Here is a 25,355-nt window from a genome sequence, read left to right as displayed (position 1 = left end):
CCCTTCCCATAGTACGTCTCTCTGCAGTCCTTCTATTTCTCTAAAGTATGTAGTAGGTATTGGATAAGGGTAGTTCTGCAGTGCATAAAGAAAGGGAGGCAGGGACATCATTTTAAACAGCGCTGCCCTACCCAACAGTGAGAGCAGGAGCGCCTTCCATGCCAAGATGTATCGCTTCAGTTTTTGTAGAGGTGGAAGTAGATTATGAACGTAACGAAGATGTTGGTCCGATGTCACAAAGACCCCTAAATATTTAAAGCCTGTAATGGTGACTTGTATGGGGAAGCCCTTGGGTATAATTGGGTGTTCACCATGGAGGTTGTGAAGGGTGGACTTACCCCTGTTTATGGAATACCCAGAGAATCTACCAAAGCTCGCAAATATGTCAAACACCACTATCAGCGATGCTCTAGGGGAGGCGAGAAACAGAAAGATATCATCCGCATATAGCGAGATGCGCTCCTCCCATGTTTCCGTCCAGCGTAGGCCACGCATTACTGGATCTCTCTGAATCCAAGCCGCAAGGGGCTCTTACGCAAGGGCGAACAGGAGGGGGGACAACTGGCACCCCTGGCGAGTCCCCGGACCCAGTGCAAACACCTCAGATTTCTTGTTGTTTACGACGACCTGTGCCAAGGGCTCTGAGTAAAGAAGCCTGATCCAGTCAATGAATCCAGGTCCAAAATCCAGCTTCAACAGGACTGCGCAAAGGTATGGCCATTCCATAGTATTGAATGCCATTGAAGCATCCAAGGAAACTATGATCGCCGGTTCTTGTATTGTTGACAATCTTCCCATTACTCCATGTACCCTACGGAGATTCAATGCTGTATTACGATGAAGCATAAAGCCCGACTGGTCTGGGTGAACAAGCCCGCTGATCACTTTGACCAGGCGATTGGCCAGGAGCTAAGCGAGAATTTTAGGTTCTGCATTAAGGAGAGAGATAGACCTATAAGAGGCGCAGTCTGTCTTGGGCTTTCCCTCCTTGTGAATGGTGATGAGCGTGGCCACCCTCTGGTCCAGTGGAAGTGTCCCCTGCTTTCTCCAATCTGCAAACATGGCTCGCAGGTATGGGGCTAGTTTGTCCATGTATAGTTTATAGAGCTCGATTGGTAGGCCATTTGGGCCTAGTGCCTTGCCTGACCGGAGGCACCTAACCGCCTGTGCGATTTCATCATTGGTAAAATCACTGTCTAGGAAGTCTCGGTCCGGATCTGACAGGACAGGAAGGACAATGTCTCTAAGTAAGGACTGTGAGTCTGTTTCAGTATAGGTAGTGTGTGTACGATAGATGTCACTAAAGTGTGCCACAAATGTATCGGCAATAGCTTGGGAATCCGTTATGGAATGTCCTTCTTTGTCAATCAGCTCCGGAACCAACCGGGATACTAATTCTTTTTTGTCTAGCCCACTATGAGTTTCTCTGCCTTATCCCCCAGGTCGTACACCCTACCCGCTGTCTCTCTTCCCATGGATTTAGCCCAGTCTGTGGTTAAGCCTTATATTTGTCCCTTTTAAGTTGTAAGTTGTTCTCGTGTGACCCCCTCTCCAAGTTCCTCTTCCAGCCTGAGAACCGCACCCTCCACCTCGACTAGATCTTTCATTTTCTCTTTCCATGTGCCAGCTATCAGGGAGAGTGTCTGCCCCCATACAACAGCTTTAAATGCTTCACATAGTATTTGGAGGGAGTCCACTGTGCCGTCATTCTGTTGAAAGTAGTGGTCTATAGTAGGGGTGGGTGCAAGTCGCGTAGGTGGTCTACGCGGAGAGGCACAGAGATGGAACCAATCTCCGCACACTCCGCATAGCTCCGCTACGCACCGCCCACCTCCCTTCTGCCTCCCGCCCGCAGTATTACAACTTTACAAAACATTATAAATAACAATTTAAATCACCTTTCCTTATCGGCGGCGGTCCCGGGCGTCCCTCCGTCTCCATCGCGTCTTCTTCTAGGAAACTGCGCATGCATGATTTTGTTTTCCATGGACTCTGCTATGACACTTTTCCCTTTAGATTTTTATGGCCTATGGGGATATTTATCCTTTTGATACAACTGTGATGCTCGTTTCTTTTTCTTTTAAGACCCTTTTAATTTATCTGAACCGCATGTGGACACACAAGGTTTTGTATTTTTTTAACACATTTTTTAAGTGGTTGGCATTCATTAAGGCTTACTTTGTCTCTCCTGTCAATCTACCAAACATGAGCCAAGGCTTAACTCACCCAAAACTTTGATCCCTTACTGTTTTTCCTGTGGAACAGTGTGGGGGCTCATTAACAGCTTACATTACCACTATAGTTTCTCTCCCCATAGCCTACTAGGCCAGTAACTACAAAAACAATGAGACATCATGCTTCTGAATGATAAAATAAGAATCAATTAAGTTATCATCCATTAGAACATGATCCTGGAAGTCAGGTGCGGCCGGACAGGCAGATCCAGGCACCCAACAGCATCTTTCTCTGCCTTTTATTGACACATCCCTGATAGAGAATCCAATTCACAAAGCTGTCTCTTCAACTTTTTCTCCATGAGAAAATATTTTTCCTTCCCTTATAACCTACATACTCTCTGTTCTCTGCGCATTTCCACAAATACAAAAGAAACAAAGCAGATGTGGAGCATTTTGGGCATGTAATAGAATTGTTGAAATTGCACCTGGCTTTTCTGTAAACTTATGGCGCACAATTGCCTTAATCAGAAAAGTGCCATCAATGAAAATATTACAGAGTAGCCCATGTTCACGTGTTCTGTTTGTGCCCTCTGTGAGGGTCTGATTCTCATGAAAATCTGAAATCTCCTCCCGTAGACTGTCACCTGCATTTGGATTAAAGCTCTGACGCTTTTGGTACTCTCCTAGGCATGAGTACTCCTGGGAAGCTACAACAGTCACAAGTTCCTAGCAGTAGTTCCAGAATTCCTTTGCAAATTATTTAAATGTGAAAGTGTTTTGGTAGCAGTAAAGGTAAACGGTTTACATTCATTTATACCACCCTACTCCAGGTGCGCTCAAGACAGATGAAATTATGACATGCCGGGGAGATTTTTCACTGTTGTACGTGCACTTTTATGGTTTTTAAATTCCACTTGTCCTGATTTAATCAGGAACTGGTTCAGTCAGGAAGTGAACTTTGCAATTGTCTATTTTCAGCACTAAAGGTACACATGACAGAATAGAACATTTGTGAATCTAGTTCACTTCTATGGTAAGGGAGTGTTTCAAAACGGGTGGAGGCAGCACTTCTGCAACTTGTTGGAATCCTCTTTGTGTCTAGGTACAAACAACAGTCTTACCACCTACTCCTCTCTGTGTTGTCATCTGCTACAGATAGTATGAAAGGGACGTGCTGGCTGAACATCCAGGACGAGCGCTGTGAGGTGAACATTAATGGAGCGACCTTGAAATCAGAGTGCTGTGCGACCCTGGGTGCTGCCTGGGGAAGTCCATGTGAACGATGTGAACTGGGTAAAGTATATTAAATAAATAATATCCCACGGTGCGAAACCCTCCTTGTACGGGCCCAATCTTGCTTTCCAATCAACCACTTTGTAATTGTTCTTCAGTGATGCTTCCAAATTGTTATCCTTTTATAAAAACAGAACTGAGATTGCAAACACAAGAACATTGACTGAAGGGTAGCAGATACATACACAGTTGGTACCAGAAATATGTCAGAATATTGTTAGCAAAAATATTATCTGATTTAATGATCCTAGTGTCCCAAATAGCGTTTACAAACATATTCATTCCAACGGGGTGATATTGTTGTAAACAATATGTAGCACATACATTTCTGTTATTCCATTTTTTTTATTTATGATGTTTATAAAGTTTATGATATGAAGCCATACTGCTGGCATCACTGAATCAGATACCAGAGATATATATATAACTGGTGCGTCCATCAAACAACTTAAAAAATACTCGGTCTTCTGTTAATAAATACCAAGATTGTGTCAATGTAGGGATTGTACTGCCAGAGTTTTCTCCGAACTATCTTTCTTTTCTTGCTAATGAAGTCGGGGCCTTGCAAATATGATATGTTTGCCAGTCACAGACCTTCATGACCTCTACAGGTTTTGTGGGTAACTTAGGTAAGTGTTCCCACGAGCCTCATATGCAAATGCTGAAAGCTCATATTCCATTAAAACCTCATAGAAAAGGTAGTTAAAAACAATGTAGGGCACATAGGAGTGAGTGTGCGGAGTCCAAATACAATCCACCGTTTTACAGCTTTTGGACAGGAACATTATTCAGGTCGAGCTCAGGCTCAGAATTCCTTGGGTTTATGCTTTTCATCATTTTTGATCCAGTCTTAGATGAATTTGTAATAAATACAAAATTCCACTGGGCACTTGTGCCAGTTTGGGAAACTTTCATTCCAAGTCAGTGCCCAGTACTGGAATAATGAGTTTCTCTGGTGCAGAGGAAGGTCAGTCACACCAGGTTTCAGACCCTACACCTTTTAGGCATCATCGCAGTACCTTAGATATTTTATTCACTGTTACGATGTCACATAGATTTTAGACCCAGCTCTGAAGATCTCTGAAAAAGCTGCAGGCTTAAAGATTTGAAGCAACAGGCTACTGGCCAAGCTTTATTCCAGGTTAAAGTTTCAGAATAAGTATCAAAGGCTCAACAAGAGACACACCTGAAACAGATGCTCTCTTTGGGTGGCTCGCTCAGTGGCAGCCTCATTTCCTAGTTGAGATTCTTTACCTGTCCTGTAACTTCAACACCAGTAATCATGCCACTCATTGATAAGATCCGGGAACAGCGCAGAAGCATCTGCTGAAAACATTAGGTTGTTCTCAAATGAAAAAAGAAAAGTATTGCCAGAGAATATATTGACACTTAATAAAGTATGCTCACTTATTAAAAGTATATGCATAAAAGGCCAGATTCCAAGAGACATTTGTGTATTTAAGTCCCCCCTACACAAGTAAAGGGCTCAACTTACAGATGCAAGGAATTTACAAAGGTAACTATGCCCTATAACGTTTGCATAAAGGTGTAATATTGCGCCTGAGCCATGGTAAATTTGTGAACTCCCAAAGATTCCAGGGTTTGTTGCTATTTTCAAACTTCTCCCTGATCCTTTCACACCGTAGAAATTGTGGAAAATCTGCTGTTCCAGAAGGAAAGAGTAAGTCCCTTTCCAAGATGATAGAAGTGTATGGGAAGAGGCTTCTCCATGGGGGAAACACAACTAGGATCTTTCAGCTGGCTCAGCTTTCTGGATATACTTCTGGGACGTTGTTTGAATTCCCTAAAGTCATTTATCTTTGCACATCGGAGGACGTAAATCTCTGAGTGCACATTTGTGATTATTTTTTCATGATCTAGGACCTCAGCTTTACATGATCTAGTAATCTCTAGAATAACTGGAAGGCCACTTTAGCATTATTGAATTTTGTAATTGCCAGCTTAAAAATGTAGTTGACCAGTTTCCTGCAGAATATACTCTTCTAATATTGTAGGTCAATTGATTCCTACACTCCTAAGGGACTGCAGTAAATTCTAGATGAGACATTCCCATGGAACATTAAATCTTTGGAGTCAAAACAGTTATAGTTACCTCCTTAAATGGTTTCAGAGAGTTAAACCTATCTGGAAGAGGAGGAAATATTCTGGTTCTCCTGCATAAGGTAGACCTGGAAGGCAGTGGCATACTCCTACATGATCGCCAAATTGTCATCATCTGCTGACGTTGCTTCTTCTCAAATGCTCCTAAGGCAACATTTGTACCGCAATTATGTTGCACACAAGAGGAGGATTTGGGAGTGCTATATTAACTGTTATTCGTGTGCTTATCATTGCCCTGGGGCATATTTTTATTGGGGTACGTAAATACTGAGATTCACATTGTATGGAGCTATCTCATTGGTGGACTTTGAATACAACAGCTCACACTTCAGTCAGTGAAAGCTGAATGTGAAAACTGAGGGTGTGCAAGATGCTCAGGATGCATCAATATGAGGAATGCACCGGGATCATAAATAGTGGTTTGTCATGTGAACTGATCATTCTGAGGCTCCCATTCCACTTTGGGCCACTAAACGTTACCAAGATCAGTGTGAGAAGGATCCCTGAATGCTGAAATTCTCATTGTACTTGGAATACTTGAATACTCAGCTGATTAATCTGTTGAGAATTTTGGTCAGGGCCCGATTATGATGGCTGTCAGACTGCAACAGACGGCTCTTCGGTTGTGGTCCAACCCCAATCTGCTGCTGCGGTCCATCCGACACATTACCATGTGTGTGACCAGAGGCAGCAGGCGGAGGGACCGTCCAACGCTTTCTGACGGGCTGAAAAAGCCCGTTGGTGCATCGGAAACACCTTATTATCCCTCAATAATGGCGGCTCTACCATCAGGATTATGATTTTGGTTTCCGACAGCCTTTCATGTTGGACTTTCCGACATGGAAAGGCTGACGGAAAGCAACATTGGGGGCCCCTAGCAGGCCCCCCTTGCCTCCTGGCCCTCTGCATTGTGGCCCCCAGCACCGTGTGGCAGGCACCGTGCCTGCCACACGGTGCAGGGATGTTTGAAAACATCAATTTTTCAATGTAATATGCGTAATTAGCCTCTTCGTGTTCATGTGAATATTGCGGGACTGGTGTCTAACTAAATGCAGAGTCATGCATCATGCCATGTGTTAATGATTACTAAAGGGCACAGAGTTTCACTTAATGTGTGTGGTCAGGTTTTAATAAGGAGTTTCAAAGTAATTAGTTATTGAGTTTAGCTAATGTTGAGTAAACTTAGAAAGGGGCCTATTCACATAGCTAAATTTATAAATGAGAAAATCTACATGTGTAAATTTACACTTATGCATTGTGTTTAATTTACTACTTCTCGCTATTCCCCATTTACGAGTGAACATTTTCTACAAAGTGTAAACTGACATGTCTTCACCTTGGAATCACTGGGTGGGGCCCAATTTACCAGTGTAATGCTCCTACTAGTAACGTTTCATACGTAGACAGACATCCCCACCTAGTAAGGTATGGGGGAAACTAGAAAAGGTTATTACACTTAAAAAATGACAAAAATATGTTTATGCTCAATATGAATTTACATTTTTTGTATACCTTTATTTTAAATTTACAACAAAATAAAAATGCTACAGCACTATAAACATCATTTGGAATTGAATATTTAGTTAATTTAAATATATTAAATAAAACATTTCTTAAAAAGATTTATTAGTAAAAAAAAAACACCTGAAGTAAAATGTTTATATTTCTTTATTATGTAGTAAAAATGACTAAAAGTTATGTATCAAACTCATTTAAATTATTGGAATGATTTTTATATAAACTAGCATTAAAATATAATAAAACAATAAATATGTTTATTTAAACGTATTTTTAACATGTAATTCAATGCATATATTTATTTTTAGGGAATTGAAAAATAATTATTTATTTTAACATTATTACCTACAGGATGTCATTTTAGGTCCCTGCCACCTATGGGCGGGTGTGAGGTGCTGGACTTTCCCTGGCTGGAGTACATTTACTACTGTTTTGGGTGCTTTTTGGCAGAAGTGACTTTAGAGTGCAGTTTTTGTGGGTGGGTGCATGCACCTTCCTAAACCCCTCCCTACCACTCTCTTAACCCTTCTTTACTCCTCTCTAAATCCTTCCCATTTAATAGTAAGTATTCACTATTTTTCAGCCACTACCCTTATCCCTTCCATATTTACTACTAAAATGTATGTGGAAATCTCTGCAGTCGGGCAGAGATAGCCTCACATAAAAGATGGAAGAGGAAGAGGTGAAGTCCTACACATGTAGGTTTGTGAATAGCATTTTACATTATGTGAATAGTGCTGGTGTAGTACTATTAAACATACTACATAATGCAATTTGCTAAGAGGCCCCAAATTGAGATCAAAAAATTAAAATGTGACATACTCAATATGACCTGTAAATCTAAGCTGCTTTCTTAGGCGCTTTACATGGTGCAGCAAGGTTCCCTACAGGTGGAGAATAGCTGTTAGTTAACCACATAGGAATTAAGTGTCCTGCTTACGTTACTATTTCCAACATTAGTTATTTATTCTTCCAACTAGTTTTAAATTGGTCATATGCATACTAATAAAGGGTTTAGTGGCCATAATCAGTCTATCTTGTAGTACACATGATATTTGCTTTATTCCTGACCAGGTTAGTGCGAGGGATATGGACTCTTCAAGCAGGTAGTTCTGATGAATTCTAACCCAGGGCAATCCCTTGATGTTTTTAAACCGTATCTTTGTTTTAGGAGTTTTTCAAATGACAGCCTTGTAACTAAACTGTACACTACTTCGTATGTTTTTGCCTTTTCAGATGCAGCCTGTCCTAGAGGATTTGCCAGAGTTAAAGGTGTTACCTGCGAAGGTGATATTTTATTTTTTGTACATCTTTCTAACACCAAAATTGATCTACACCTTAATGGAACCTTGATTTCTTTATCATGTTACTGCAATTCTAATGTTATTTAAGCACATCAGAAACTAAGATAACAGGAGAATTTGGTTGGATGTCATTAAACAAAGTTAGATAGTATTTGTTTCAGCCTCACTTCGGTTGCCATGTACGATGTGGAAGTTAAAATGTATTTGTAAGTCCCACACTGATCCCATGCGAAATTCGCAGCACCACATATTGGAATCGTCTAATGGCTAACTATCCAAGGCATGCACAGACGTGTGAGACCTACCCAGTGGTTAGCTACCCAAGACATTCACAGGGTGAGACCTTTCACTGGCTAGCTTTCCAAGGAATACACAACAGTATGAGACCGTTCACTGGCTAAATATCCAAGCCATGCACAACGGTATGAGACCTTTCACTGGCTAGCTTTCCAAGGAATACACAACAGTATGAGACATTTCACTGGCTAAATATCCAAGCCATGCACAACTGTATGAGACCTTTCACCGTCTAGCTAACCAAGGCCTAAACAAAGTTATGAGACCTTTCACTGGCCAACTATCTAAGGCATACACAAAGGTATGAGAACTTTCACTGGCTAGCTACCCAAGGCATACACAGAGGCATGAGACCTTTCACTGGCCAACTATCTAAGGCATACACAAAGGTATGAGACCTTTCACTGGCTAGCTACCCAAGGCATACACAGAGGCATGAGACCTTTCACTGGCCAACTATCTAAGGCATACACAAAAGTATGAGAACTTTCACTGGCTAGCTACCCAAGGCATACACAGAGGCATGAGACCTTTCACTGGCCAACTATCCAAGGCATACACAAAGGTATGAGCCCATTCACTGGCTAGCTACCCAAGGCATACACAGAGGCATGAGACCTTTCACTGGCTAGCTATCTAAGGCATACACAAAGCTATTAGCCCTTCCACTGGCTAGCTATCTAAGGTATGCACAAAGGTATGCAGTTGAAGTGTGTGGACAGAAAGGGACAAGCTGAGGCCATGTTTGGCTAGGTTGGACAGTCATATCAGATCAGTTCCTCTGAATGGGATATACACTGTTACATGCTGGGCTCATCTCTAAATCGCACATGCTAAGATCATCTGAAGTGGTGTTAATTGCTTGTCAGAATGATGCTCCTGGTATCATTTAGTTTTACATCAGTTCTGTGCCACTTGGTGATCAGCATGTATTTGTTTGATTACACTGAGTAGCAAGAGGCGTGCTTAATGTATCTTGAAGCTATAAATTATCAAAAAAGTATAATACATGGTTAATGGCCCATTGTACATTAACTCAGGCAGTAAGGAGCAACAGACGTTATACTGGACGTAGCTTGTTTGCTGAGGATTGTGAAATAGCTTTTAGAAAATTGCAGAAAATGACTTTTTATTATTAAGAAGATGAAAACATCAGATATATGGTAGCATATAGATTTTTGAGTATTCATATTATTGCATTGTTCTTACTATGCTAAAAAGACAGCATTGGTGGGCAGACAGTGCCTACAAGAACAAGGAGGCTGGGGTATATGGAAGAGCAGATGGTGGCGGGCCAGGATCCTTTGTCCCAACCAAAAACTTTCAGGGTCATGCCCTGCAGCTCTAATCCAGCTCCAATGTTGTCAGGGCTTGAGAATTGATTTCATGTCTGAAGCTTGATATCGGTTCTTTCTATGCCTCGACTTAGTGAACAAGAATTTAGCCTACCATTAACAAATATAACTAAAAGGTTTGCTAGCCTCTACAGCCATTTTATTTTATAATTGGGCCACAAATTATTCCTTCGATCCCATAAAAAGTTGAAACCTGGCCCTCAGGAGACACCAATGGATTTATACTTACACAAAGAAAATAGAGTGTGCTTTTATACATGCAATGGAAGTAAATTAAACTCTTGAAAGTGAGTTTAGAGGTTTTTTTTTCTGAGATACAACGGTGTGCAGTAGAAAAACTTGCGCTTTGCCAACCATATAGATCTTAGAACATTCGACTGCTAAGGCAGTTTAAAATGGGACGAACATATTTGCACCTTGGTCTTCAGGACACAATCCAATGACTTCAAATGTAACCATTTGTTTCCTTCGCTTCTCGTCTCGTCTAGATGTGAATGAGTGCGAGGTCTTCCCAGGAGTTTGCCCCAATGGACGCTGCATCAACACCAAGGGATCATTTCACTGCGAGTGCCCTGTTGGACTGACGCTAGATGCCTCAAGCCGCATATGCATCGGTAAGACAAGCTACGGCCATGTTTATTTGTATTTTTCTCACCTCCATTATCATGTCATGCATGATCCACGTGCTGGAATTCACCATTCTATAGTGATTCGTGAAATTTGAGCTGCAGCAGAGAGAAACCAGATACAAGCCTTATCAAGCCTGAAATCCCTTCATAATAGAGGGTCTGGACTTTTTCTGACTTTAACAGGAGCATATTTCCCTGTATTTACAGTGGAGAAAACTACCTGCGACTGCTTTGTTAATAACCACAAACTTCATGTGCATTTTTGTGGATGTTAATTTACGTATGCTTACTTCCTTACCCAGAAACACCCACAATCCCGCGCTTCTAATGCAGCAGATCTGCTATTCCATCACTCCTGACTCTGAGTCGGGTTCTGGAATTTCCATTTGCAAAGTGTTTTATTCCGCAGCTAAATACCTATTACGTGTATACAAATGTTTGCAAATAAATCCCACATAAACTGGTGTTGTCTGGTACATTGGACCCTATTCATGCAAAACGTTATAAAAGGAAGGAATAGATAATGTGTATGTTATGTAAAGTGCTCTAACACTCTGCATTGGGATGAGTAGCGCTATAAAAGAAATAAAATAGTGCTATTTAAATTGTAATTTGTGTAAATACTGAGACAGACCAACCCATCTGACATTCTTGCAGTCCATGCACCTATACACAACAAAGTAACACGTATGCATCTCTTAAGTACCTGTGAGGCGGTCACAAGCTGTGTGCTTTTGTTTTCTCGTCAGTGCATTTGCATTTGTGAGGTTCCAGGACGCCTCCAGTCCCATACTCGATGAAAAGGAGGCCCGATGGCCCCTTAACTTCTGTCTTTATCGTTGCCCAGCTGGAGGTGGAAATAAAAAAAACCTTGCTGCCTGCACATTGCTGCTGGGAATCGAAAGCAGACAGTGTGCAGGAGCTGCTGAACGTGTCCGGTGTTTCAAAATTACACTGGGACAAGTTCATCATATATCTGTGGGACCCAAATTCTTAGCAGGGGGACGGTGTCCACCCTGTGAAAAGAGTGGGTGGACGCTGTGTACCCACGTGTACCCCCGACTCGTGCCCTGCATATTTTCTACTTTACTTAACTGTTCCTTTGTAGTTGTTGGTACCTGCCACAATTGGAACTGATCACCGCAATACTTCTATAATGTATGAATCCCAGCTGCATTTCAGACACCTACAGAACGTTTATTTAACAAAAACAATAATGTCTACTCACAGATTGTCAGCATTCTCCTACCCACCTATGGCACGATGTACATGTCAGGCTGGTTACAAATGCTGGGTGGCAATTGTGCACTGGCCTTTTGTGATCTGTCGTTTTTCCATACCACTTATCTACTTATAGGTCTCATTACAAAATGTAAATTTGCAGGGGGTCACAAAATGTAGGCAGATCGCCGCTTGCGACCTACTATGATTTGCCACGAACACAGGCAGGGAGTCCTTTTGGGAAGATATCAAGGCGCTTCCCCTTATGGCAGCCAACATGATTCAGTAATGTAAAGCTGTTACCCAATGGTCTCTATTCATAAAACCCAACTGGTGCCGTATGACGATTATGGCGCACTTTCCTAGTTTGCGCTATGGCGCACCTTTCAAAGGGTATGCCCTGTGCTAACTAGGAAAGTGCACTGTATTGGAAGAAAAATGCTGCTTCCATGACAGCCGCAAACTTGCGCGCCCTGGGGTGCCCTGTATTCAAGTGAAATACGATCAGCTCTTTAAAAGCTGTTCTTTCAAAGCTGCTCCGTGTTTCTCTGTGCAGGCGGGTTGCCGCCTGCACGTTCAAGAGGGATTAGAGATCCCCTTGCAGACAGGTGCAGTGAGTGACTGCACCTACTGCAGAGGGATGTCTGAGGGGTCCATGGGATCCCCTTGGCACCACTCAGAGGGCTACCTTTAGGAGATGCTCTGAAAAAGCACTAACATTTTGGGGCACACTTCCAGTGCGCCTCTTAAAGGAATACTTGCCTCTTCGCCTACGTCGGTAATATGGGTGGGCACTGAGACAAAGTGATTCCCTATAGTAATCAACTGCAAATGTACAAGTTTTACTTAATGCTCGCCTAAAGGTCGGGTACACAAACAGTAATTGTAACATATGTGATATTTTAAATTGAGAATATTTGTATGGGTTTTAGACTGATTTTAGTTCTAGCGACGGTTGTAATATGAATTTAATCTTAGTCTTAAAAATTTTAGATAATTTATATGTTTTCTGTGTTATGATTGTAATGTGCTTTTATGACTCAACTGTCGAATAAAGCTTTATTGATTGATTCCCTCATTTGCCTGGGTCATGCCCCATGCAAATAAGGGAATACCCTTTTATGATAGCGCTGGCGCAACTTGTGCACCAGCGCTATCAGCATTATAGAAGGGTACGCTCAAGTGTCTGGGGCCCCTTCTATCATACCATTGCGCCCTGTGGGCGCACATAGCAGGCGCGCATACCCGTTGTCCCCCCAGCCCCCCAGGCACAATGTATAATCGGTGCAGCTTTCCAGAAGTACTACTCAACATGTCATGTCGCGTTTTAAATATTGCTATCTCTCCAAAGCAGAATTGAGGGCCATGTACAAATATACATTGTGAAAGGCAGACCCACTCTGCAGTTTTTTTCTCCATCGCGAAACATTTTTCCTGTTCAGAAAAGTCCCTAGGAAGTGTATGGGTGTTCATCTCCCTTCTCGTCACTTCCCATGATGACATTTCCTCAAGACATTTACTGGGGAAAATCAATGAACATTCCCATAATGCCAAAGTTTCAGAGATAGATTCTGAATATTTACATAATCATGCGTTTGTGGGTCTTGTATCAAGGAAACCTGTGCTTGGATCTGCCCACTGTCACCACTTGCGTGGGTGTGTTATTGAGCACTTTGTGTGCAGACGTGTTCACTGTCGTGAAAGTGCCTGTGAGACAGTTACCAGCCTGCAAACTCTCCCCACTAATGTTTACTTACTGCTCAGGTTTGAACGCTGTTGGCCGGTCCTCATCAGTCTTTTGGTTGTTTTAAGAGCTAAAGGTTTTTAAGCAGAGCTTTGCCCTGTTCACCTCATGTTTTCTTTTCACAAAAGGAAATATTTCTTTTTTCTTTTTATATAAACTCTTTTACCTTTAAAAACAAGTCTTTTTTACAGCGGTTGCATGTTGTCATTGTTTCTTTGTGGGAAACAGATTACGGTGTCAAAGAGGGATCTCGGCTCTGTCAGCCGGGGGGCGACCTCATGTGAACCCGCGGTTGTGCCGCTGACGCTTCCAGCCCTGTGATGTGGGAGGCAGAGTCTGGAAAGGTGTGGTGGCCTGGCTTACTGTTCAGGAGCTGGAATAGCACCGTACAGGCACGTCCAACACACAAAACCACTCAAGGTTTTGGATGACTCCTACAGTGGAACAAAATGTAACTGTTTATTCCAGGAGAGTGGGCCCAGACTCAAATTTATCAAGGTTTGTGCATCAGACTTGAGGCATGCAAGGGGACACAAGTGTGACGCAAAACCTAAATGAGATTTAGCATGCCGGGCGAGGTTACCTTGAGCGGCCTTTCGTGACTTGATAAATCTAGAGTAATGAAAGGCAGCGTAACTCTCTGCCTGGCATTATTCTGCGACAGGGAGGCGTGCCATTGGTGGAGCATGGGTGTTCCCACGCACCCACCCATGCATTCTGACACATTCTCAGATTTACCAATACTGACAACCTACACCTAGGTATGCATCAGAATGTTACACCTCCCCACCAGAGGTGGAATGAGGAGAAATATCTCTATTTCTCCTCATTGTTTCCTCTTTCTAAGTGTGCTGCATTGTGCAGCACATGTAGAAAGATAAAAATGCCTCTGAGGAATGTATTTTTGCAGCAAGGTGGCTTGCTCCGTTGCGTTTCATGAAATGTTGATAAATATGGGCCTCCGTTTGGATCTTGCATGCGAGACAAAAGTGCATTTTTCTTCATATGGAAAATGTTTTCAGATAATTGTCCAAGTAATTGAAAGGTATCCTGAGTCTTCCCACTCCCCACAGGTAGATATTTCTTTTAACAAATATGCATACACTGATGGGCAAACATTTCAGTAGGAAATTCTGTACTTAATATTGAAAACCAAAGAATGAACATTAACAACGATGCTCAGAGGCACTTTAGTTTGTAGGAGAGTTAGCAAAGACATACACTGGTCTAAGATACCCAAATCTACCCTGATCAGAGCCACTGGAAATATGCGATTTTGCAGGTTTGGAATTTTCTGCATAGTTATGGATCTGCTGCATTTGCCGAATAATCCATCAAATTCAGAATATTCTGCACATTTCAGTAAGTAATGTACTTCTAGCTCAAACTGAATAAAGGCTACTAAAAAGGCAGCAGCACATGTTGCTGCACAGTGGAAGACCCTTTGTAAAGGTCGACTGGTTTGACCTTAGCCCAGAAAGCATTAACATGTAAAAAATCCAAATGAGCTGCATTATGCTGCACAATTTGCATTTCTTGATGTATAATTTACACAGGCAGCAATATACATACTTCCAATGAGCTACAACAGTGTTGGTAGTGGGGGGAGTGGTGGTCAGTTTTCTCCCTGTAGTGGCAGTAGATTGCTTTTTCTGGACTCCTTTGAAGTCCTGGTTTGGAGTGCAGGCTTCAAGCAGTTCAACTAGACTCTCCTAAACCATGCAACAAACAAAAAGCGGGAGGTGCATCTTAAACATATGCCTGCCTCCATGACATAAGGAACAACAAAAGCTATGTTACAAAGAGATAGTTTAAATTGGCCATAAACACCCAAGGGGACAGTGGTATTCCCCAAGGGGACAGTGGTATTCTGAGTCAAATCCAAGTAAAGGTGCAGTATCGTATCCACTTAAACAATGAGTTGTTTGCACTCATCATCACAAAACATGCCTCGTTCAGAGACATTTTAAGGCATGGGCAAAGTGGTCAATTGCCCAGGGCCTCAAAGGGGCCCCTGGAGATGAGGATTTTTGGACCTTCACCTTCGAAAGTGGCCCCTGGGAAGGGGATTTTCTCTCAATCACACTTTTGTCTATTTCTCAATCTCAACTTTTTGCGTACAATTCAATATTATTTGGGTTCATAAAGCTTGAATTCTCAGGGAATGGGTGAAAAAAATAAAAGTTGTACCAAGCAGGGCCCCAAAAGAAATCTTGCCCGGCCGCAGAAATCCTTAAGAAGACACTGGTTGGTCTCATTGTAGCTGTACCCTGATAGTTTGTGTGATGGGCTGTAAAGCTAAATTGGATCATGCTGCACAGGCTTATGGTAATCACTGGTGCACGCTGGACCATGATGGAATTACAGCCTACTGAGGCAGCATTCTAATTATGACATTTAAACAAAAAGCCATGTATATGTATACAGTACATAATGGTATGCTTGTGCTGCAGTGACACGCTTTTCTACGATTCTCCTTAGGTAATTAACATTCACACTCAGTTCTAGCCCTCCTTTGTGCTATTTCCTTGTGCATCTTCACTATCCATGTTCTTATCCACGCGTATATTTTCCAAAATCTAAATACACTTCTCACAATTTCCTTTTGTCCTTCCTTTTTCGCACTATCCAAACTTAAACTCTGCTGCAAGCTATCTGGATTTCCTAATTTTTACTTGACCCGGGCAACCGCTAGAACAATACTTCTCAGGCAAAATGGGTGCTTACTTTCTAACTTTCTTTGAATTCGGCTGAAGCGAAGTCATTCATCCGTGTGGACGCTTTGCTCCGAAAGCCCATAATTATAGGCGGGACTGAGCTAACTGACCCCAAGGGATCTCCTTTAAAGCTGTCCGTAGTGCATAGCCGTGAGCAGGGTTTCAGCAGGGCGGCTGTGGTGAAGTGCAGTCATTTAGACCTAAGAGCTATTTACATAGCTGGTTCAACCAGTATGGAATTGTGGAGTGGCCTGTTGCCATCCATTGCCTGACTGTTTCCATGTGGGGTGATGGTGAGCCATGTATGCACATGGTGCTGACAGGGGAAGTCCCTTAGAGAATGATCTCCACTTAAGAAGTCATTATTCCAGAGGTTATCCTCTTATGTTTTCTAATTTTCTATTATATGGTGGACTGTCACTAAGCTGCTGATGGGTTGATTATAACCATGAAAATAAGGTAGCACTAAAATATATTTTTTGTGAAATGAGACAGTACTAACATTCATGAGTGGGGTATTCAAATTAAGGTGTACTTCAGTGTCACTTTATGTCTTATGTAAATTGTGCAGTGATCAATATTTCTGTGGCTTCTTCTCATTTGAATTTATCAGAATGCAGACTTTGTGGTATGGACTGTAGGTTATGCTAATGTCAAGGTATCTGTCAGCTGGTCCTAATTTCGTCCACAAAACCCATGTGTTGGTGATCAGTGGGGAAAGGGGAATGTCTTTCCTGCTGCCACCCCCTAACTAGGTTGACTGTCAGCATCATGCCTTAAATGTAGGGTCATAGTCCACATCAAGCTCAGTTTTCCTCACCAGTGGAAGTTCTAACTATCACCCCTTCCACAAGATTCTGGAAGACCGCATCAAATACCAGTGATACAGGCATCTCCCGAGGATGCCAGACGGGGCAGTACTTAGGGGGCACCTGGACGTAGTGGTTATTCAAAACCAATGAATGGTAAGTAATGGGTGGGCTAAAAGCCCCTTTTTGATAATATTTTTTTTTAGACACAATAGGTCACCAAGTGACAGTGCAGCAGTGTTTTTAGACTTTTGTCACACTCGAGTATGAGGCAGACCTTAATGAGTCTACCTGGTTGTATTTAATTTGACAATAATGTCTCCGTTCAGAACACCAGCCTGAGCCCTGAAACTTCTAATTCAATACCCGCCTGCTCTCAGCATTGTAATGCTCAAAGTCATTGATGCATTTTGAACACAATTACTTCATGCCCTGCCAACAATATTTAGGAACCTATCCGAACAGTGGCTCTACAATGACAAATATCATGGGTGCATTCCTCTCCTAAAGAGTGGTTGGCAGAGTGCATCTGGAACGGTATTTCTAGGCCAGCCTGACTTACTGAAAGACTCCACACTGAAAAAGAAGAAGCTGATGATCAGACACTCTTTGCAAGAGTCAGATTAAGTGAAGCATGCGTTGTGTATTTGTTTGCAGAATGCAACCTGGTGTCATCAATGAAGTCGCGTGGACAGTGGTCGCCCCCCCTGCCTCCTCATTCAGTCAGTAAGGGTGCAGTACGTCAAGGGGGCAGTTATTCGTACAGTAGGACAGGTTGCAGAAGCCAGGGCTGGAAGCTGGCTAGCCTGAAAATCTGTGATATGGCACCTGCGCAGTAGTACATGGGCCTATCAAATAGTACCCAGACTCTGCCTGACCCTCAATCAGAGTGAGAGTGACGGATTCTATTTGAAACAAAGTAGGAAGCAGAACATATGGGAGAGGTGGAGCCCTGCTGCCCATAATACATAGCTGCCATTAAAAGTACCTTACTAAACTACGGTGGGCTTCATTGCAAAAATTACTGGATTTGCAAGTGCAAAGCATTCACAAAAGTTGAAATTGAACATATAAATCCTTTCATTCACATGTTATATTATGCCACCATTGTGTTATATTATGCATGAGTAAATCCCATTCACGGCGCAGAATGTAGATGTTCCAAGGTGGAGCTTCAGTGCTAAGTCCGAGAAACCCCCAAACTAAATGAGTTGGCGAGAGCTCATGGTGGAAGACTAGACACCCTGGGTGTGATCCCCCAAACATGTGTTTTTAATATGATCTTGAACTTACATCGACTCCTCAATATTGACGAGCACTGTATCATTATGTGGGGTAGATGTGAAGTTAGAATAGTAATTATATTCTTCCCCTTGAATGCTTATCTTGATGATACGGTGGTAACCAATATTTTGTACTTGATATATGTACAGGCTGATATTTCTCGATATCTTTCCATACAATCGTTAAACATGTTCACCATTAAGACTGGTGCCTAGTTGTAGAGGCTCTATTCTCGTTTATTTGAGGTGAAGCCAGTTTTGTCTCATGCATTCTTGTGCCCATAAAGAGCAGTCAGTGATGATTCAATTATTTGCTAAATTATTGGGAATCTCATGGCATTACTTCGAGTATGGTGGGTAGGATACTCTCTCACATATGTAGCGGTTGTCTCGTCCACTGTATTACAGGTCCTGTTATAGCCTAAGGCATTTGTAATACGGCAGACAGGATATCTTCCATGTTTTGACGGAGTATCCCATATGTCAAACTCTGAATAAGGCCCTTAATCTGATTCTGTGTGTCATAGGAAAATGGATGATAGTTTAAAGTTCAAAGTCAGACAAAGTTAGTCCGTCTTGACACTCCCGGCGAACGGACGCTAGGAATTTGGATACTGGCTGATTCTGGCCGGTTATGGCACTCTTTGCCAACCATATTGGCTCCTCTTGACTCGTTTGTGGACCATGGATTATCCCACCATGGAGTGACTGTATAAAGACTTGTCTAACTTTGATGGATAAGGCGATGATTAAACGCTAAGTAAAACTAATCGAAGCATTTGAGTAAAACTTGATACTATCAGTGGCACCAATTTATTGATTGACTGGACCACTTTCTTTGGTGTACACTTATGAGGAGCTCTTTGCTTGTCCTATAAAATAGATAACCTGATGGGAATATACTATATCTTTGGCTACTCTCATTCCTTGGATTGTTCACTGCATTGTTCATTATACAGACTTACTGTGCCCTGAAGAAGTCCTTTGCAAAGACAAAACGTGTCGACTGTTTCTTTTTTGATCATCCTGATCGTGTTTTAAACCTGTATCAAAATAAAGGAAGAACTTTGAAGATTATATTTGTGGACACGGATTCAAACATTTTTTTTCCTTGTCTGTGTTTTTGGGTGGTGCACCTTTGCTTTTGTTAAAACTGTGATATTCCTGTCTTGGAATTGCTCTATGACAGTGGGTGCTTTATAGTGTGCACACGGATCTCTGGGTAGTTCCAGAGTACATATATATACATAAGATAGGGATAGCGGATCAGGTGCTGTGGTTTATGGGGTTCCACTGTCTTATTTTAGTTTCTCTGAAAATGGTTGATAGTAAATGCAGCAGCTGCTGTAGATGGTGGTGATGGGAACCATTTACGCCATACCGTACCCTGAGGTTTGCAGAAAAAGAAGAGAGTACGTTTTTTGAGCAACAGATGTCATGTATGCTGGAAATGGTTTTTTTTAATTACAGAGCAAAAATAATTATTGCATCTTTTAGTAATTTCAAATACAAGCTTCAAGTGTTATGTATATTATTGTATAGCTGTTACATATGTTGCATATCTCCCAATCCTTGTTGAATGACCGTCCACACAGCAAATGTTGGGCCGCTCAAAAACACCTGTTATCCATTTCATTATATTTTGATTTCTATGTCCGACGTTAATGATTCTGTCATATTCAAAGGCACTTTCAAATATCCTACTACCCTTGTTCTTTTTATAAGAGGTTCGGAACAATTATTCACCTAGTAGTTCAAGCAACAAAGAATGGCCTGCCTACTTTGATTGTCACAAGAGCAGATTCTTGAACATTTGTGTTGGACAGAGTCTGACTTATGTATCATCAGCTAAGGGTACACAAGTGTAAGACAGAAGGGAGCTCTCTCGATGAATGTTGCATCATTCTGCGGGTTTGTTTTTCAGATATCCGCATGGAGACGTGCTACTACAAGTGGGATGAAGACGAGTGCGTCCACCCTGTGCCCGGGCGGTTCCGAATGGATGCCTGCTGTTGTGCTGTAGGTGCTGCCTGGGGCTCAGACTGTGAGGAGTGCCCTGTACCTGGTGACAAGGAGTATGAAATCCTGTGCCCCCGGGGTCCCGGCTATTCCAACAGAGGTGACATTCTCACTGGCCGCCCCTTCTATAAAGGTAAAGTGGGGGGATCAGGATTGACAAGTTACTGAAATATACAGTCATTTATTGTTTTTACTCAGGGCCACTGGAATTTTATCACTGCAGCGTTTTCCACATAATTATAGATTTCTCGCATTTGTAACATAAGCCATCATCAGTTGCATAATATACAGATGCGAATTTCTAGCTCAATCAGATCAAACGTTACTAAAAACGCAGTGAAACGTGTTGCTCTGCCGCGCAAGGCCCTTTGCATAGGTTGACTACTTCCCTTCCTGTTGCTTATTGGTGTTAAACTGGTACTAATATTGTGACACTCTGTCCAGACAGAGTTAACCTGTGTAAAAATGGCAAAATGAGGAAGTAATACTATCACGGAATGTGCCTCATTACTTTGCATTATTTTCTTTTTCGTACCTCGTACTTTAGTTACCCCTATCATATATTTTGGTACTCCCCTGCAGCATAATAATGTCAGAGTATACTCTTTACTATAAAAGAGAGCTGCTCATGAAGTGACTACGAGCCTTGATGACGTGAATATTAGAATCAGATAGGTGCACCACAAGCACATGCATGAAGCAGGTCTGTGTAAAGAGTAAGGCATTTCTTCTTTCATGTCCAGTGGTAGTGAACTGTATCCTGGTTTGGTACAAAGTTGCTCTCGTGTTTGTGTGAAGGGCTGATTTTCATTAACTGTTCTTTTTGGCTTAGCATACTTTCCTGTGCACCATAAGCAATGAGGTGGGGATAGATTTATGAATCCTGCACTCTTTCTCTTCCCCTGCAGACATCAATGAATGTAAAGTGTTCCCTGGTATCTGCACCTATGGCAAATGCAGGAATACCATTGGAAGCTTCAAGTGCCGGTGCAACAGTGGTTTCGCATTGGATATGGAAGAAAGGAACTGCACGGGTGAGTGCAGATGGGCAGAGTGTAATATGTTATTTATTACCATTATTGAGTGTGGGGAACATGCATGATTCACTAGAGGCATGGCCAAGTGATTTATGATGCCCCCGCTTCCATCAACAAAAGTGATACATTGCAGCAGGGAATCTGCAACACAGTAACCAGTGATTTCTCATGTTAGTTACAGGATACTATAGGAATAGCATCCACATTTACATCTTCACTGTTATGTTATGTTTACTGAATTTGATATGGCATGGGTGACTCACTCCCGAAGGAGTATCACGGTCAATAATACATTTCATTTATAATTTACCGGTTAGACATAGAGAGTATGAAGACATTATGATAGAGTTTTTGTTGAAACTATCAGTGCACACAAGAACAGAGCCCGGGGACCTGAGATAATAACGTACAGAGGCGTTGAGGTCCGCAGCTTTGTATTTTATTAATCTTCACGAATTTGCAGTGCAGGGCCTGTGCTGAATAATATTAAGTGCAGAGCAAAGAGTAGCTAAAATCATAGACGGAAGGAAGAGTTCTCTTCCAGGGGATCCTTATCAGTATTCATAAACATTGAATAGTCCTGCCCACGTGCAGGAACCCCAGAGCACATATTAAATAGACTATATTGCCCAGTTGAAGGCTGAAGCCAAAAGACATTGGCGTCCTGTGTCAGGTGTTTGAACGGAAAATAAAGCACTTTTGACCAGTTCGCTGATGACGTGCAATTTCCATAGGATTGTGGCGAGGAGGTGCGGCTGACTCTTGAAAGGAGAAGAGTGTGGTAAAAATATATATATATATGTATGACACAATTAATGTACGTAGTACCTTTAATCACACATAAATATATCTACCTATATACATGCAGCCTACAGTAGAGGTCTAAAAATGCCCAAATTACATTGCGTTTTCATCTAAAAACATCCCACAATAATCGAACATTTCTGTAAAACAGAAAATGAGACCACAACGTGTAACCACAGCCTTTATTTGAAAGGAAAAGGCAAGGGAATGAGAGACATTGTTAGCCAATAGGCTGCATTTAAAGCATAACAGAGAAACCTGGCACTGTACCTTTAAGACCTCACAAGACTACCTGTATCACACCATGCCCCACAAGTGACAGTTAGGTAAGTTCTTTTTTCTGGCTCCTACAATTAGAATCCTGGAGCACTAAGCTCCTCTGTTTTTAGGTCTCGCCTGACCCAGCGCATGCGCAGGTCTGGTGAGACTTATTGAGAGGGCTCCAAAAAGTGCTACCAGGCCAGCCTAGAGCTACAGTGCATGTGCGCGGGAGCGCGCGCCACGCTTTACCGTTCTTTACCGCTCTTTACCGCGATTACTTTCACTTTCGTGGCCGCATGGCCGCTTTGATGTTTGATCGTGATCGCGATCACGATCACTTTCACTTTCGCGGCTGCACGGCCGTTTGGCATAGCCAATAGGTCTCGCTTTTGGGACCTTACAAGTATTTAGTTATGCAACTGTTGCATGGCTAAATACTTATAAGGTCCCAAAGGCGAGACCTATTGGCTATGCCAATGCTTGTTTTAAATGTTGTCAAGAAATTCTCTTTAGAAACACTAGTTTTTGCTATCATTGGACAGTGTTAGGTACCTAGCGTACAAAAGACTGTTTTTCTGTCTGAAGAAAAAAAAAGAATTCTGTCAAATCATGCCTTTCCTCTTTGTGAAATGCCCTTCTTGTGGTTTAAAGAAAGTGACAAAAGACTGTTTTTCGGTCTGAAGAAAAAAAAAGAATTCTGTCGAATCATGCCTTTCCTCTTTGTAAAATGCCCTTCTTCTGGTTTAAAGAATGTGCAGACTGATCAACATTCAGTCTATATTATCTTTCTCCCTGCTTCTCATCGTCCAGAGATATGCTACTATTGTCAGACTTTTTCCAAAAGAACTCTGCAGGACAGAGAGAAGATCAGGCTGCACAGTCTGCAAGAGAGAGGAAAGACAGGATATTCAAGAGGCCTTGGGGAGTCTCAATCTACCTCCAAAGAGACCTCCTCTCATAAGAAGACAGAGGAAGATCTCATGAGACACATGCAAAACACAACCCCTTCATCGATGTTGTTAGGTAGGGGTTAGAAATCGGGGGAAATTCCTGTGTGTTTGATGTTGAAGTCAATGCCGAGAGTAGCCTCGGAGACTCGCCACTAGCCATCGTGACAAGCTTCGACGGCCAAGACTTATAGACACTCGACATCGAAAACTTAATTGTCGTCGAAGCATCTGTCATCAAGATTACCATCAAGACATTCACCAGCAGCTCTATTGATGCCGAAGCGATAATGGCTGTTGATGTCGAAACACCTGGCGAAAGATATGCGGCAGTCGTCAATGTCGAGACTGCCTTCGCAACAAAGGATATCCCCAAGATATACAACGTATGTCGATGTGGAGTTCACCCCGGTCGATGTCAAAACAGCCAGAGAGGCCACGGTCGACATTGAAGCACCCATCTAAAAGACAATTGACATCAAGAAGTTGTTCTCACTCATTGGAGGTGCAAATTCTGCCAATGGAGTCAGTGGAGTTAGGGTCTCTGGCTCCAGTTAAACCTGCTGATGACCCACCTGTGAATCTCTCCCCCGTTGGCTGGGAAGTGTGCACAAGTGGTGTCATCCTCCACCTCAGAGTCCCAACTCAGACTTTTCACAGACCTGCTCTCCATCCAGGGTCACTCTGCCTACACCATCACCAAAACACACTCCCCCCTCTGGCATTCTCTCTTGATTCTCCACCCACACTTCCAAAGAGACATGCGGTTTCCCCACGGCCTCGACGAAGGTCCAAGACTCCGCAGAGGCGTAGATCAAGGTCCGGGACTCAGCAGAGGTGTAGATCGCAGCCAAAGTCACCAAGAGCCTAGTCTACTTCCAGATCTTGGCAATCTCATCGGTCAAAATCGTGCAATAGCAGGCGTACAAGAAACTCCTGGTCCAATCCTTCTCGTTCCTCTGTCAGAGATTATTCAACACTGACAGACACACCTTCTGTCAGGGTTTCTCATGTGGTTGACTTGACCACATTCAACAAATGTCTTAATGAGAGGCGCATCAAAATTGAACATTGACATCCAAGCACCTTCTGCATCGTCCTCAGTCATATTTGAGATTCTGCATCACAGGGCAATATCAAGACCACTCCCTCCTTTGGTCTACTAGAACCAACAATGTATCTCTTCCTGACTCTGACTTCTCTATGAGAAGCTCCATCACAGATCCTTAAAAAATATAAGGCTCCGGACCAGGACCCATTGTTTCTAATAGGTGATCCTTCACAAGGCTCTGTCATTGTAGCTTCTGCTTTCAAGACTTACTCTATTGCCTTCTCATCAACAGTCCCCCCCGGAGAAAGACAGCAAGCAGGTAGTTACCATAGGGAAGAAAATGTGAGGAACATTTGCTTCCTTTATGAAAGTTGCCAGAGCTTCTGCCTTGCAGGGAGGTATGATAGTTTATTGTGGGACTCTCTTAGCAGGTTCCCAGAGAAGTTACCCAAAGAAGATAGACAGGACCTACAAGAAATTCTACACACAAGGGGACTAGTATCCAATCAAGTAATCAGTGCAGCCACTTCTGATCTGACTTCCCATGGATATTCCCGTGGATTCAGCACCAGATAGTCTTCCTGGATTTGCCTTACAGGCCTAAAATCAGAGGCCCAGCACAGGATTATGAATCTGCCTTTCACAGGAAATGTATTACTTGTCACTCATGCAGATAAGGAAATGGCCAAAACAAAGACTGAGCTAGGTACGATGAAGGCTGTAGGTCCTGGAAAAACAGAAGGAGTTCCAAAAAAGGTTCAGACATTA

At 42.5% G+C, this 25,355-nt stretch overlaps 1 protein-coding gene across 1 annotated transcript in view; it reads left to right on the top strand.

Moving 5' to 3' along the window:
• FBN2 (fibrillin 2) overlaps positions 1-25,355 on the top strand; it is a 969,744-nt gene that overhangs the window by 717,466 nt on the left and 226,923 nt on the right. The window contains exons 21-25 of the mRNA XM_085632710.1: positions 3,333-3,470; positions 8,346-8,396; positions 10,554-10,679; positions 20,393-20,620; positions 21,396-21,521. Of these exons, the coding sequence (XP_085488836.1) occupies positions 3,333-3,470; positions 8,346-8,396; positions 10,554-10,679; positions 20,393-20,620; positions 21,396-21,521 (669 nt within the window). The remainder of the gene's footprint in view (positions 1-3,332; positions 3,471-8,345; positions 8,397-10,553; positions 10,680-20,392; positions 20,621-21,395; positions 21,522-25,355) is intronic.

This window comes from Triturus cristatus, chromosome 2_1 (assembly GCF_964204655.1).
Source record: "Triturus cristatus chromosome 2_1, aTriCri1.1, whole genome shotgun sequence".
NCBI classification, from domain to species: Eukaryota; Metazoa; Chordata; class Amphibia; order Caudata; family Salamandridae; genus Triturus; species Triturus cristatus.
Note: the sequence above shows the minus strand (reverse complement) of the source record. Positions and strands in the feature narration are given on the sequence as shown.